Here is a 15,161-nt window from a genome sequence, read left to right as displayed (position 1 = left end):
TTTATTTATGCTTACTGATATTTTCTTTTCTTTCAATATTTGAAATTCTGACATCATTTGTCGGTAATCATAAGTAAGATTTCAGGCAAGTTATTAGAATTGTCAGATTATATTCAGTTTAATTCTCACTTCATATTTTTAGCTCACTCAATAGTTTCCTCTCCTATTATGAAATTGATAGTTATGTTCTTTCTTTTCTGTATGAGGTAGTGAATTTCTGTAAATTCTATGTCCAGATTTGAATACAGCTTTTGAATGCTGTTGGTCAGGAAGTTATAAAGGAAGATTGATGTGTAAAATTATTGCACTAAGATGTCTGCAAGGAATGGGGGTTTGTAATGCGTACATCTTTTAAGATTATGTCTCAGATTAACTTTGTTGGAAACCATGTATTTTCATCTATTATCGAATGTCATTGTTTTTTCTTCTCTCTCTCTTTTTTTGTTTTTTTTCAAAAGGTTTTAAATTATTAGAGCTGATTGATTTATCTTAAAAATACGTTACTGCACACACAGTCAATGATGATAATAGTGATGATATCAATGTTGATAATGGTAGCAATGACGATGTAGGTGATGATTTGGTATATTGTGTGTGTGTCAACATACCGACTTTTTTTTTATCCTCCATTCTCATTTTATCACCCACCTCCTGATTAACACTCTGCTTTCATCATCATATTCTGTTGCTTTGCATATTCGGAGCAGTTAATACTCATAACAACTTGCTTCTCTCGCTGATGGTGGTGAATACTATAACAGTGCTGCACATATATTTATATATTCATATATATTTTTTCTCTGGTAATGTGATTCACGTAGCCTTTATGTAAATAATAATGCTTTGATTTTGATTTTTTTTTATTTAAAAAATATTAATTTTCCATGCAAATTTTCAATCTGTTGATAGTTTTAATGACATTTATGATGTGTACCACTGTTTTGTATCATAGTTAGAACGAATACAATTACTCTGCAATCATGCTGCCCTGTTGATCACTAACACCATTCAATTTAAAGTTCATGTTCATTATTTACACACAATTTATTCATTGTTCATCATTTATTTACTACAATGTTTTCAGTATTGCTTATCGCTTCATTTTTTTTCACCATATTGTGTAGTTATGCTGTTGACAGAGCTTTATCTTTTCTTTTTTTTTTTTTTTCCCACGTTGCATTTTGATTTGTATATTAATATAATCAGTGCTTTCTAGCCTGTTGTAAAAATATGTATTACAAATGATAATTATTTTGTGTAAAGTTTTAGATATGTCATCAGATATGTTTTAGCCTCTAGAGATAGATGTTCTTCAATGGTACTGTCAACTTCTAATTAATGGAGTTTTGTCTTTCTTTCCGTTCCTCTTATAGCTAAACATTTATGCAATTAGCTATGGCTTTAACTTTATCAATCATCTAATATTTTTAATTATTACGATCATGAATCAGCTTATACATATATTCTTAAACATTTTTCTTAGTGTTAATCCATAATACTATACCAAAATCAGGTTTATGGTGTGTAAAAAAAATATTCATTTTCACTTCCTTTACTTCACCTTGTATTCCTGTCATAAATTATGTGACTTGATTATGGCTAGTGAAATATCACATTTGAATTCTGAGATGTGAATTACTCTTTTCTTAGCTTGCAGAATTTCTGGAAATATTACATTTTTTATGACTTTCCATTTTCTTATTCTGGTTCTTACATACGGCATTATTTCTATTTTAATTGTAGCTCTCTGGATTAAATATAAATGAAAAACTTAAGGAATTTTGTCAATTACCTTATGCAATGAACAAGAAAAATTAGACTAATACTAATTTAGTATTATATTACCTATTACGTGATGTTGTCTAGTCTATCCTTAATTTTGAAACCAGTAGTGTTCCTTCTTTGGAGATGGGTTTTATTTTTTATATTTTTTTGGTCAAAAATCGAATGTCCGCCTTTCTTCTTGGTCACAGCATACATAAGTAATTTGCAATTCATGCTTCTTTTTTTACTTCTGTTTTCTCTCCCTCTCTTTTTTTTTTTTTAGTTGGTGTTTGTAGCTGTTGGGAACTTTGTGTATATTGAGTGTCTTTTACATATGCCAAGAAGAATTTTAATTTTGCTCTTTCATCAGCAATTTCCAGGTTTACTTTTTTTTTTTCCCCTTCTCTCCAGTGATAATAAAAGTAAAAGCCTCCCTTTCAATTAATAAAAAAAAATTATGAAAAAGACTCACCACAACCACTACCTCAACATCCTTACCACTACTATTACAACCACCACCACATCATCATTCCTACCACCACTACAACTACAACCACCACCACATCATCATCCCTACAACGACTACTGCAATCACCACCACATCATCATCTCTATCACTGCCACTACAATCCTCTACCATATTATCATCCTTACCACCACTACTACTACAACCACCTCCACTATATCACCCTTACAACTACTACAACCACCACCACTATATCACCCCTGCAACTACTACAACCACCACCACGATATCACCCCTACAACTACTACAACCACCACCACTATATCACCCCTACAACTACTACAACCACCACCACCACTATATCACCCATTACAACTACTACAACCACCAGCACTGTATCATCCTTACAACTACAACCACCACCACCACTGGATGGGGTTCCTGCCCTCCCGTAGTTGACAGAGAGGTACTTACTGTGTCTTCTATCCCCTTATATCTATTTTCCAACTTGCTTTCTGTCTTTGTCTTGGAATGAGATTACTTGGATTTGTTCTGGCCCAGGCCAGATACCCTGGCTGAAAGGGAAATAGTCAAATAGTTAGTTTTGGGAGATGATATTTTTTTTGTAAATCATCTCAGTTATGCTCAGTGTTATGTTTCGTTTACATGTTATATATGATATGTAGACATTTGAGTGGGGACCTGTGCTTAACGTCAGGATGAGACATTTAGGTGATCTCAAACTAAGTACTTTGATGTTGTGCTCTTGGAATCTACATCTGTTTCCTATATTTGAACCAATTCCCCCTTGCCTCACCTTTTCTTGAGTGCTTTAATTGTATTCTGGAACTTATTACTATCTCATTTTCTTCCTTTTTACTGGCGTTGATATGACCTTAATGTTTAGCAAGTGCTGTAAAACCCTTAAAAACAAACAACCACCACCACACCAACATCCCTACTGCAACCACCACCACATCATCATCCCTACCACCACTTCTACTTCAACCATCACATCATCATCCCTCCCACCACCCCATCTTTATCCCTACCACCACCACTACAACCACCATATGTTGTAATTACACTTTCAACTTTTGAAAGTGCTACGCGACACATTTTGGACTGCTTCTCAATAAATTGTATTGAAATTCAAATTTATAGTTTATGATCTACATTGTCTGAATAGGGTGAACTGGCCCGTGTCCCATCTCAACCTGTCATGTTGGTGCTTTTAAACAATTCCTTCCTTCAGGTGCAAGTTTTAAATCATTCTTAGATTTATCAGGTTCCTGTCTTTTGTTTTGGCCCCAATTATTTTCCTACTAATATATCACTAATGGCAGCTAATCCTACGATCAATTCGAGTTATTCATTGGCAATTATTCATTGACTTCGACTTGGCAATGTCCTTGATGGGATCTTTGGTATTGTCACCACCTAAGATACCAGAACCAGTCGTGTTATTCTTCACCTTTTTTACCCTCCATGTCCCACCCTTTCATCCATCCATCCACAACCATACCATCCATCCACCATTGATTTGCAAACAACACAGGTGTGGGAACAAGTAAAAGCTCAGAATCCAGACCTCAAGCTATGGGAGATTGGCAAGATTATTGGACAGATGTGGAGGGATTTGTCGGATGCAGACAAACAGGAGTACCAGGATGAATATGAAGTTGAAAAGGTAAGCGATGCTAATTAATGATTGTATTTCAGTTAAAACGATTCCGATGCTCTGTTCTGGTGTTTGTAAAATAGCCTTTTTCTTTTTATTGAGGCGTGCAATGCATTCAGCTTTCTTCTCAAGGATGTAAAAGTTTTAGCTGACTATCACAAGTTTTAATTCTGGTTATTTCACAACTTGTGATTTTGTTGTATAAATTTTTTTAAATTTTCTTTGGAAATCTGGATTTTTATCTTTTTTGTGAATATTGAGGCCCTTATGTATTTATGTTGATAAAAAATGAAATGACTCATTTATGTAATGAATTTTGACATCACTCAGTCAAATGTAAATAAAACAAAAAGGAAATGATGTGGTATTGTGTAATTCAATGTTGGTTTGTAATTTTGAGCTAAAGCATTTCATATTCTTCTTGTATTAAGGGCAAAGTTTGATTCTGTGAGTAAATCTTTAGATATATAATCAAGTTAAATAAAAGGTGGAAAAGAATTGCGTTATTCTTACAAAATAGATTTAGGACATTGCCCCGTTAGCAGGCAACAACCCAACAGTTGTTTCAGACCAATGGCTTGCTTTACTTTTAAAAATAATTGTTAGAAATATTTTAGAGTTAGTTTGATTTGAAACTTTTTTTTCTCTCCTTTTTCTGGAGTCAGCTATGTCACTAGTGGGCAGGGGGGTCCATACTGTGTCTTCTATCCCCTTATATCTGTTTTCCAACATGCTTTCTGTCTTTGTCTTGGAATGAGATTACTTGGTTTTGTCCTGGCCCTGGCCAGAGTCCTAGCTCGGAGGGAAACAGTCAAATGCATAGTTATTGTTTTGGGAGATGATGTTTTTTTCCTTGTAAATTATCTCTCTCTTATGTATTATTATATTTGTTATTTTCAATGTATAATGTAAGCATTTGAGTGTATTCCTCTTTGTTGGATTTTGTGCTTGTGTCCGGATGAGACTTATAGGTCATCTCAAACTAAGTACATTGGTGGTATGCTCTTGGAATCTACATCTGATCCCTATATGTTCCTAGTTCCCCTATGTCTTACTTTTTCTTTGGTGCTTTAATTGTAATTATATAACTTTTTACTATCCCATTTTCTTCCTTTTTACTGGCGCTGATATAACCTAAATGTGTTGCAAGCGCCGTAAAACCCTTAAAAACAAACAAACAATATGTAACACGAAGGTCTGACTTTGCTTTCTAGCTAGGTGCATATTTCTCCTCACCATTTCAGGCCCAGTATACAGAAGCACTCAAAGCTTATCATAACTCTCCGGTCTACCAGGCTTGGGTAGCAGCCAAAGGTGGGTGTAATAGAGTAGAGTTGATATCTCATTGCTCCTAGTTTATTGGGTTTTTTTTTTTGGGGGGGGGCTGTTTTGGCCTTTTTTCATATTTTCATAAAATTATATTCATTTCTTAGCAATTAGGATTACATTATGGAATTTTCGTAGATCTTTTCATGTTTATCAAAGGTTTTTAAAAATTTATTTGTAGCTCTTTACTAGCTTTTGTTACATTCAGCAGAAGAGAAGCGATTAAAAATCATGATCGCATATTTCAGTTTAAAGCTGAAAACAATGGAACAAAACTATTTATATTATAGATTGACATGGCATATGAATCATGTGGCTTGAACAATGCTGCCGTACTCTTGGAAAAAAATTAAAAAAAAAAAAACTCGTCCCATCAAATATTGATAAATAAAGATTACCCTCATCTTGTACCTGGGACTTAAAATGTGCGATCCATATTTGAAGGACACGTTTTTGAAGTTAATTTTTAAAATATGTGACCCCTCGTCTCAAAACGGTATTAAGTCAGGATGACTAAGATGCTGAAAATGTAATTTGTAGCCAGAAATATCATGCTTACGTTGAGTTTATATGCTTTATAGGGGAGAAGGAATATCATATTTTATTGTGCTAAATACCGTTTAATATTTATGACCAGTTTAACTATAATATGACTTTTTAGCATCTGGTCCATCCCGACATAATACCGTTTTGATACGAGGGGTCACATATGTATCTTCAGGGTATGGCAGAATATATATTGTCCATAAAAAGTTTGAAGTATGCCCAGAATGCGTTATTTGGAATCCTGCTAAGGCCTATTTGTATTTGACCTATCCTTTTTATCTCATGGCGAAAGCTATCCTTTTCACCAAACTTGTTCCATGGTTGTTTGTAATCATTTATTATGGCCAACATACGTCTTGCAGACCTTTACTACAAACAGTTGTTGGGCTGTGAACTGTTTATCTACATTTCAGTGTAAGACAAATTTACATTTAAAAATAACTTTTTTCGTCTGTAGTAACATTATCACTCTGTTTTGTTTTTCCTGCCAGCGGAGAGAGAAGCAGTAGATGACGATGACCCAGTCATCCGACCTGAGAGACCTCCACCCACCTCTACTCACCACCACCACCACAAGACTGTTAGTAGCCTACAATAAAATACATTTCGTAGATCTCTTTACCTTTTTTGTTTACATCACAATATCTCCTAGCTGTTTATCGCGGCCATGCAGCATCAGAAGATTTGTTGTATATTTTATCATCCCTCATCACCTATTGGTGTCCAAAGTGAAATGATCCACTCTCAATGTGGCATGAATGAGTCGCATGGAGGGCAGGAATTTTATTCATCAGGTCACCATTCTCTGCATAGTGTATTTTTACCCTGTTGAGTGAAGCAAAAAAAATATATCTTAATTTTGTTTTCATACCATCATTCCAATTTAACCCATTAAGATAATTTTTTTTTTAAGTTTTATTTTTCGATTTATTCCTATTTTCCATATTTATTGTAGGTAGCAAAAAGAACTTTTTTTTTTATTAAAAAAATTATTTTGTTATTTGTATTTTTAAAAAATTGAAAATAAAAGAAATTGAAGTGGATAGTTTATTTCTCTTATATTTTGTTGTCACTTAGAAATTGTTTTATTTGAGTTTTTGGCCATGATGCTAGCAAAGCAATGTTAAAAGATTTCATGTTTTCATTTGGATTTGAACCAATAGGAACTTTTATTTATATATTGCAATTAATGATGTTTTCTTTTTTGTTATGAAATAATGTTTCTCATTCCATCTACCCCACCCCATCTTAACAATTGCTTTGCTGGCAAATATTGGTCTTAATGAATTGTAATCATAATTATCACCATTATGTTGAGATTTTGATCTTAAAATTAATTATTCATTTATTAGTTCCTTCATTCATTTATTTTGCTTCGCTTAATTTCATTTTTTGCTTGGCTTTGCTTTGCTAACACATTGGCCTATTTTTTAAAAATGTTTTTTTTTTATTTTTTTTTTTTTTTGCCTCCTCACGCATCATTTATCAGAATGTACTCTCCCCCCTTCCCCCCTTCCAATAATAACATTGGTAATCAAGAAATTTTGCTGGGTGAGAGGAGATATTGACTATAGTACAGTGTGTTTGTCATTGTATCGTCCTCTATCAAAACTTGTGTATGAGATTGATTTCTTCTATGGTATTTTTTTAGTCAAAAGTTGTTGTGAAGTTTGGAGTGATGTTGTTTTTTGTGAATGTTGAGTTATTTTGGTATTGAATCATAATGTCGACACTTGTGCCATCTTTGATGACAGATTGTTTGCATTGGTGTGTCATTTCCCCATTTGGAAGTGTGTGTTTTGTCTAGTATGATTTCTATTCTACTTATGGCAGCAAATGATTTGTTATTATTGAGTTTGTATATGTTGATCACTCATTGAGATTTTCAAAAACTGTTTTCCCCTTTTCTTTTTATTAAAAAATTTTTTTTTATCTGTCATATTTTTACCCCCGTTGTCAGAATTTAAGAATGTCCTGTGATCATTATCCCCTTCCCTTATTTATTTCATGCAGAACGCCAAAGAGTCTAATCGTATCAACATTTTGCCTACTGAGGAGGATGACGGTAAGTTGTATTTCTTTCTTCTTTACCTTACTAGTCTTTCTTTTCTTTCCCCAACACGTTCTTTTTTTAAAAGTTTTTTTAAGCCCATAATTTAAACCGGTGAAATCTCAGTCAATTTGAAATCAGTCGATTTGTGAAATTCAACTATTAAAAAAAAGAAAGAATTAGGAAAGAAAGAATTTGTGAGAACGTAACATAATTGGGAATATTCCAGAGCGCCTCGCATCCCATGAGTTGTTTATACGGTCGATGCATTGCTACGGTTAAGTGACGCTTTTTGGAATTGTCGTATCTGAACTCAAGCCGGTGTATTTTTCGTGAAATTATTTTTTCACTTTCCAACCTGTCATGATCTCAAAGGCAGCCACTTTAACTGAGTCACTGAGCGATAAATTTCACTGTTTCGTCTAAGCCAAAATTGACCGCATTTACATGGTAGAGAGTAAAATTATGAAAAAGTAAAATGCGAATGTCTTTAGACATTACGTTATGTAGACACTTTCTTCAAATCAAAAGTTATACGATTGCTACTAGAACTAGATAGAACTAATATGTCTTGATTGCCTCATGTTGTAAATGAACTGGTTGACCGTTTCTTCACTGATTGGGTACCTAAATATAAACATAGTAGTAATTAACTCCCCTGCAAATTAGTTTTCTGCCAGTGTTTCACTCTAGCATTCACGCTATTCACTGTCTGTCACTGTTGACTTCGATTCCTTCATTTTCCCATATTTGGATTTTACACGGGACTGGTGAGAAATTTTCTCAATGAATGACTTTACATCTCCGTAATTTAAAAATTAAAAAAAATCTTATTTAAAGGTCGTCACATAGTTATTGACCTTTTAACTTTGTTACATTCTTTTATTGAAAGTTTAATTATGCTCTCACACACAATGATCGCAATGTATGTGGTTCAGAATTTGTGGCTCAAAATTCTGAGCTGTCGAGCATCAATAAAGATGTGAGGAATTAATTGGATTGATTATGTTGGAAAAACAATTGCTGTTAAGTTAGTTTTAAAGTATGGACATAAGGCTATGATATGATTTTAGAGGTGCCTGTACTTAATTGTTCGGAAGCCTAAGCCTATACTAATATTACTATAGCTGGAATTACCAAGTCGTCTTATAAATGACTTGCTTATTTGGCATCTCTCTTTTTCTAACTTAAGTAAGAGTAATACATTGTCTCTTATCTCTTTCCTTTCTTATACTGCACTAATTTATTTCAAAAATCATGTCTGTGGTTTGTCGAAAAATCTTTTAATATTTTAAAACAGGACTTTTGGTTCTGAGAATATGGGAAATGCTTTATCATTTGAAAGTCTCATTTGATGTGTTCTTGTGAAATTAAGATACTTTTTCATTTAGCTCAGCGGGCAGAGGGGCTACAGGTAGGGTCTTCTTTTCCCCTAGCATTTCTGTGTCTCTTTATCCTTATATTATTTGCTCAGACCTGTTCTGGCGTGAGATGACTTGGTTTTTGTCGCTCTCTCTTGGTTAGGATCTCTCTGTGATGGGGGAAAAAAAACAAACCACTGTGAGTGTTTGTGTTTTTTTAAAAAAGAGAGATTGCAATATAATATAGAGTGTGACTTCAGCTAGTTAACGACACAGTGCTTGACAACATAGGGTTAAAATTTTTTTAAAAGTGTTGTGTGTATTGTTTGATATGGTGGCGCAAAGGTAAGTCGGCATGTGCAAAGATGTTATGTTATTGCAAATTAAATGGTTGCTTCATCTTATTTCAGATGGTGATGACTGCTTTGCTGCCAAGCACATTGCTCAGGCCAGGTACCTACGCAACCATCGGCTCATTAACGACATCTTCAGCGATACAGTGGTGCCAGATGTCCGCAGCGTGGTCACAGAACAACGTATGAGTGTATTGAAGAGGCAAGTTCAATCACTAACCATGCATCAGGTGAGTTCTTGTACTTTGACTTTTATTTAATGATAAGAATATTCATGGCCATTTTACCATTTATTCTTTTATTTTTTTTAACGAATGCCCCTTGCTGGAGATTTTTTGACATGTTTTCCATCTTTTCCAAATCTTTTCTGTTATTTGGTATATTATTCATATTTTGGGCTTTTAAATATAATTTTCTTCCCCTTTTAAATGATCTTTTGCTTTTTAACTCACTCAACCCTAACACCGACTATATCCGTAGTATACCCTGGGTTACTTTTACCCCAAGCCTGCTTATTACATTTTTCTGAGACAAATTATAGGCGTAACGGTTTTAGTTTTTACATGTTAATGGTAGTTGAATAAAACTATCTATGTGCATGCTCATTTTAAAAATATTTTTTCCAATTTTGTAAAGCAGCAAAAATCTCTAGGATTGAGTGAGTTAATATGCAGCATGACTGATTATTTAACATTGTATGTGACTATTGTCACCAAAGGGGTCCTGATAACTCAGTTAATAGAGCAATTGAGTAATAAGAAGGGGGACTGGTCTGATCCCATTTTGAGTGAGATATTTTCAGCTGTGTTAGGTTTGCTGGTTGTGTTAGATCCATCCAGAAATACTTAGTGAGAGACCAGTGTCCTATGGGATGGCAAGCAATTGTTTCTCTCTTTGTAATAAAATCCTGCTCAATGGGCCTTAAAAAGGGCTGTGTACTGTCATCAAATTAATGGGTAATTTTATTTGAAACTTAAAAGAAATATAGATTCTTAACCAATTTTTATTTACCCTGGTTATATAAATATGTATTTTTTTGTCATTTCCAGAAAAAGTTGGAGGGTGAACTGCATCAGATTGAGGAGAAACATGAACAGAAAAAGAGGAAGTTTACAGAGGCCAGCGAGGCTTTTCATCAAGATCTGAAAAAGGTTGGAGATGTGTTCACTTTTGAATATCTATGATTTTAATTACAATATCAATTCGAAATGTTGGGACATGCTGTATTGACATGAGTACCATATGCGCTTTGATGAGCAACATACATCAATAATGCCGCTCTGATGGAAATGTACTTTAATTGATTCGAACATGAGCAGTCCTTACTCAATCCTGAGCCATTTTTAGTGCTAGCTTAGTATTTAATAAATTCAGAAAGAAAAAAATAAATCATTACAATGGGTGGATTTTGTTTTTTGTTTTTGCATATCATTCTGGAATAAATTGTTAATGCATTAGATTGAAAGTTGAAACAACAATATTTTTTTTTTACCAGAAAGGTGAAAAAAAATAATCATAAGACCATACATTTGATTTCTGCCAGTAAACAAATATAACAAAATGATAGTCATTTTGAAAATATTATGTAGTATTAGTATATAAAGTGTTAAGCATCAGATAAAATCATCTTTTTGAAAATAGAGACGAATCCCTCCCACTCCCCCTTATTTTTCACCAAGAAGATCAGAACAATGTTACAAACCACAAACAGAATCAATTTTGCTCATTTTCTTCACAGTGGATGCTGTGAAAGGAATAATAAACCTTCCCAAAGTGAATTTCAAATAAATAAAACGAATTAAGTAAAATTTAAACTTAGGATCTTTGTCTACAGCCAGCCAGTACGTTTTGCGAATATATTCATCAGTGGGCTGTGGGTGTGGCTTAGGTTTGCGAGTATTCTCGTCCACAGGGTCGAATCACTTAAATAGCTCTCCTTCAAATGCCAATTGAACATTGGGAGAAACTTAAAATTGAAGGTCTTATCTGATTGAGGTGTATTTTCTGTTGTTGTTATTATTATTATTAATATTATTAATCATTGATTTACTATCAGATTTCTAAACAAAACAAAATTCTAATCTTTTTATCATCAGGTTTGCGAAAACAAGCCTCAAATCACGGATGAAATGTTTAATTCTATGGTTGCTAAAGCAGTCAAGGAAGAGTTAAAGATCAGACATCAACAGCATCAGCAGCAACAGATGGTAGCCATGCAACATCAGCATCAAGAGGATCAACGCAAACAGCAAACTCAGCAGCCAGAGCTGTCCTCAGGTAAATGGGTTCATCATCATCATCATCGTAGGAGCCTTTCTCAATTTGGATCAGACTAGAGGCAATCTATTCTCAACTATCTTGGTCCAGTCTATTATGCGATTCCTCCTCTCTTGGGGTTTTTCATCTTTCTTTTTTTCTTTTTTTTTTTTTTTTCTTTTTTTTTTTTTTTCTCCATCCTCTTCCAAGAATCCTACATATGGCATCTCGTCTTGAATATGAGGGTAGATGGGGTAGTGTGAAGCAGCTTGGGGAAGGGTTTTGTTGGACTGGGGATGGTCAGAGAACAAACCCTCTGGGGGGTTGTCTCTTATCATTATCAAAATGAAATTCTGTTTTGTTTGACATTTTATTAATACGGTAGTGGGCATATTGGTCAGGTAGATTGATTTTTTTGGGGGATTGTATTTTTCTTTCTTGCTTTGTCTGGTACCTTTCCTACACACTTGTTTAGATATTTATATTGGTGATCTCCCCTTTAGGACAAATTTTAGTTGATTATCAGTATAATTCTGACAACAGCTTGACAAATTGTTAAATCATTATTTTACCCAGAGAGCAATGAGAATGCCGTTTCCGGCACTGTTGAAAGTGGTGGTGAAGTTGTAACGCCAGTTGTTAACGGAGTATCTGAAGGAATATCGCCTATGCCAACAGTTAACGGAGATCATTCAGGATTGCTGCAAGATGGACCAGGAGCCATGGAAGTCGATGGAGTCAGTGGGGTAAGCTTTTCTCAGTGCAACTATCTTATCATTTGTAATTCATTAACAATTTTTTCTCTACCATTGTTTTTACTCTTTGTTTAATTGTGGTTAAAGATGATAAGGCTGTTGATTGTTAAAAAGTTTAATTTGTGTCTTGTGATTTTCCCATTCTTCCAATCCACCAACGTTGACATCCAGACTTGTGTGAGAACTCTCATGGTTCCCTCCAAGTGTGGTTGTCTGTGTGGCGAGTAGGAGTGGATGGCCCATCCATCACCTCACGGTGTGTGTTTGTGTCAGTCATGTGACATTTGGTCCTCTTCCACAACGTTGGACATCATCGGGATCTCCCAGCAGCTCTGGCTGGATGTTTGAACCTGTCCCTGTATTTCACATCACTCTCTCTTAGTGGCTATGTCACAATGACAGAGGGGGGTCCACATGCAGGGAACAATTTTTACTTTTGTAACAATTACTCAATGTGTTTTAACTGTAACTCACATCATTTTTTGTTTTAATATCCAATCATTGTCATGTCCCCTTCACCACCCCCCCCCCCCCCCCCCCCCCTTTTTTTTGGGGGGTGAGGGTCTCTGTAGCTTTATGATGTTTTTAATGTTTTAAAACTGTATTCTCTCTTATACCTGGCAAATTGTATATAAAATCTTGGCGTCTTTAGGTATATTTAAGTGGGGTTACAGTCTGACCTGTTGAATGTGTGTGTTGATGGCTTGATAGGGTTGGGGTGGAGGAATAGGGAAGTAGAAACACATTGTAGGTATGGAGCATGTCAGGTTTTTTTCACCTTTCAATTTGTGAAAATATTCTTGGAGTTACTTTTGTCATCATTTGCTCTTTTGGAAATTTCTTTCATCCTCTCAAAATTGCTTTTGAAGTTGTTTGATTGAACTAAGTTCATATTATTTTTTAAACATTAATTATTATTATTTCAATGATGCAACCTGGAATGTATGCCAGCATTTGTGGTTGTAGGTAAATTTTGAATTTTCCAATTCACCAACGTTGACATCCAGACTTGTGTGAGAACTGTCATGGTTCCCTCCAAGAGTGGTTGTCTGTGTGGCGAGTAGGAGTGGATGGCCCATCCATCGCCTGTCGGTGTGTGTTTGTGTGTCATGTGACATTTGGTCCTCTTCCACAACGTTGGACATCATTGGGATCTCCCAGCAGCTCTGGCTGGATGTTTGAACCTGTCCCTGTATTTCACATCACTCTCTCTTAGTGACTATGTCACAATGACAGAGGGGGGTCCACATGCAAGGGACAATTTTTTTGTTTTGTAACAATGTCGTTTCCCCTCACCCCCCTTCTTTTTTTTTTTTTTTGGGGGGGGGGGGGGGGGGGAGGTGTCTGTAGCTGTATGATGTTTTTAATGTTTTAAATCTGTATTCCCACTTAAACCTGGCAAATTGTAAATAATATCTTCGAGTCTAGAGTCTATAGGTATATTTAAGCGGGGTTACAGTCTGACCTGTTGAATGTGTGTGTTGATGGCTTGATAGGGTTGGGGTTGAGAATAGGGAAGTAGAAACACATTGTAGGTATGGAGCATGTCAGGTTTTTTTCACCTTTCAATTTGTGAAAATATTCTTGGAGTTACTTTTGTCATCATTTGCTCTTTTGGAAATTTCTTTTATCCTCTCAAAATTGCTTTTGAAGTTGTTTGATTGAACTAAGTTCATATTATTTTTTAAACACTAATTGTTATTATTTATTTCAATGATGCAACCTGGAATGTATGCCAGCATTTGTGGTTGTAGGTAACTTTTGAATTTTCCAATCCACCAACGTTGACATCCAGACTTGTGTGAGAACTGTCATGGTTCCCTCCAAGAGTGGTTGTCTGTGTGGCGAATAGGGGTGGATGGCCCATCCATCACCTCACGGTGTGTGTTTGTGTCAGTCATGTGACATTTGGTCCTCTTCCACAACGTTGGACAGTATTGGGTTCTCCCAGCAGCTCTGGCTGGATGTTTGAACCTGTCCCTGTATTTCACATCACTCTCTCTTAGTGACTATGTCACAATGACAGAGGGGGGTCCACATGCAGGGGACAATTTTTACCTCATTGCTACCGGCCACATTTGTTATTTTCACATTTTCGTATTACTTGGTAATTGTCAATGTTGACTTATTTTTTCATTTAAGTATTTGATTTTTGCTATGATTAGTGTTGTCATTGCATCATTTTACAGTCCTTACCGCTTACCATTAGATTTTACCATGTAAGTAGTATAAGGTCGGATTCAGTTTGTGCCAGATCCAACATTTGATTCCTGTCAAGATGTGTGTATCTTTCATACATTTCAGAGAATATATTATATTAAGTTTTATTTACTTCCACAGCCTCAACCAGCCAAAGTGGAGGTCTTTAACATGATGCAAGAGGTGAGAATATTTGGTCCTATAGAAGGTGCCTAGAACTTGAGAACTAAAGTGCTTAAAATTAAAACTTGTAAAATAAGGGGGTTTTGATTGCTCAGTTGAAAAGGCAGTTATCTCACAAAGTGACTGGTCTTGTTCATGGGTGTTGTCACATATTTTACCTGACATTTGTGATGGGCGGGATCAGACTGAAAAGATTGTACTTCAATTTATTAAATGGTTTA

General features: G+C 35.1%; 1 protein-coding gene across 11 annotated transcripts in view; it reads left to right on the top strand.

Annotated features, from left to right (window-relative positions):
- Positions 1–15,161, top strand: part of LOC144958118 (SWI/SNF-related matrix-associated actin-dependent regulator of chromatin subfamily E member 1-like) — a 48,594-nt gene that overhangs the window by 12,347 nt on the left and 21,086 nt on the right. For 9 of the 11 annotated variants that reach the window (XM_078889791.1, XM_078889790.1, XM_078889789.1 and 6 more), the window contains 9 exons: positions 3,789–3,920; positions 5,156–5,225; positions 6,275–6,363; positions 7,797–7,848; positions 9,605–9,777; positions 10,597–10,698; positions 11,644–11,824; positions 12,380–12,549; positions 14,899–14,940. In XM_078889791.1, the coding sequence (XP_078745917.1) occupies positions 3,789–3,920; positions 5,156–5,225; positions 6,275–6,363; positions 7,797–7,848; positions 9,605–9,777; positions 10,597–10,698; positions 11,644–11,824; positions 12,380–12,549; positions 14,899–14,940 (1,011 nt within the window). The remainder of the gene's footprint in view (positions 1–3,788; positions 3,921–5,155; positions 5,226–6,274; positions 6,364–7,796; positions 7,849–9,604; positions 9,778–10,596; positions 10,699–11,643; positions 11,825–12,379; positions 12,550–14,898; positions 14,941–15,161) is intronic. The other 2 variants (XM_078889796.1, XM_078889794.1) reach the window with 1 other exon arrangement.

Source organism: Berghia stephanieae, chromosome 12 (assembly GCF_034508935.2).
Source record: "Berghia stephanieae isolate SIO BIC M18660-M18661 chromosome 12, UCSD_Bste_1.3, whole genome shotgun sequence".
In the NCBI taxonomy this organism is placed as follows: Eukaryota; Metazoa; Mollusca; class Gastropoda; order Nudibranchia; family Aeolidiidae; genus Berghia; species Berghia stephanieae.
The sequence above is the reverse complement of the archived record's forward strand: the minus strand, read 5'-3'. Positions and strand labels throughout refer to the sequence as shown.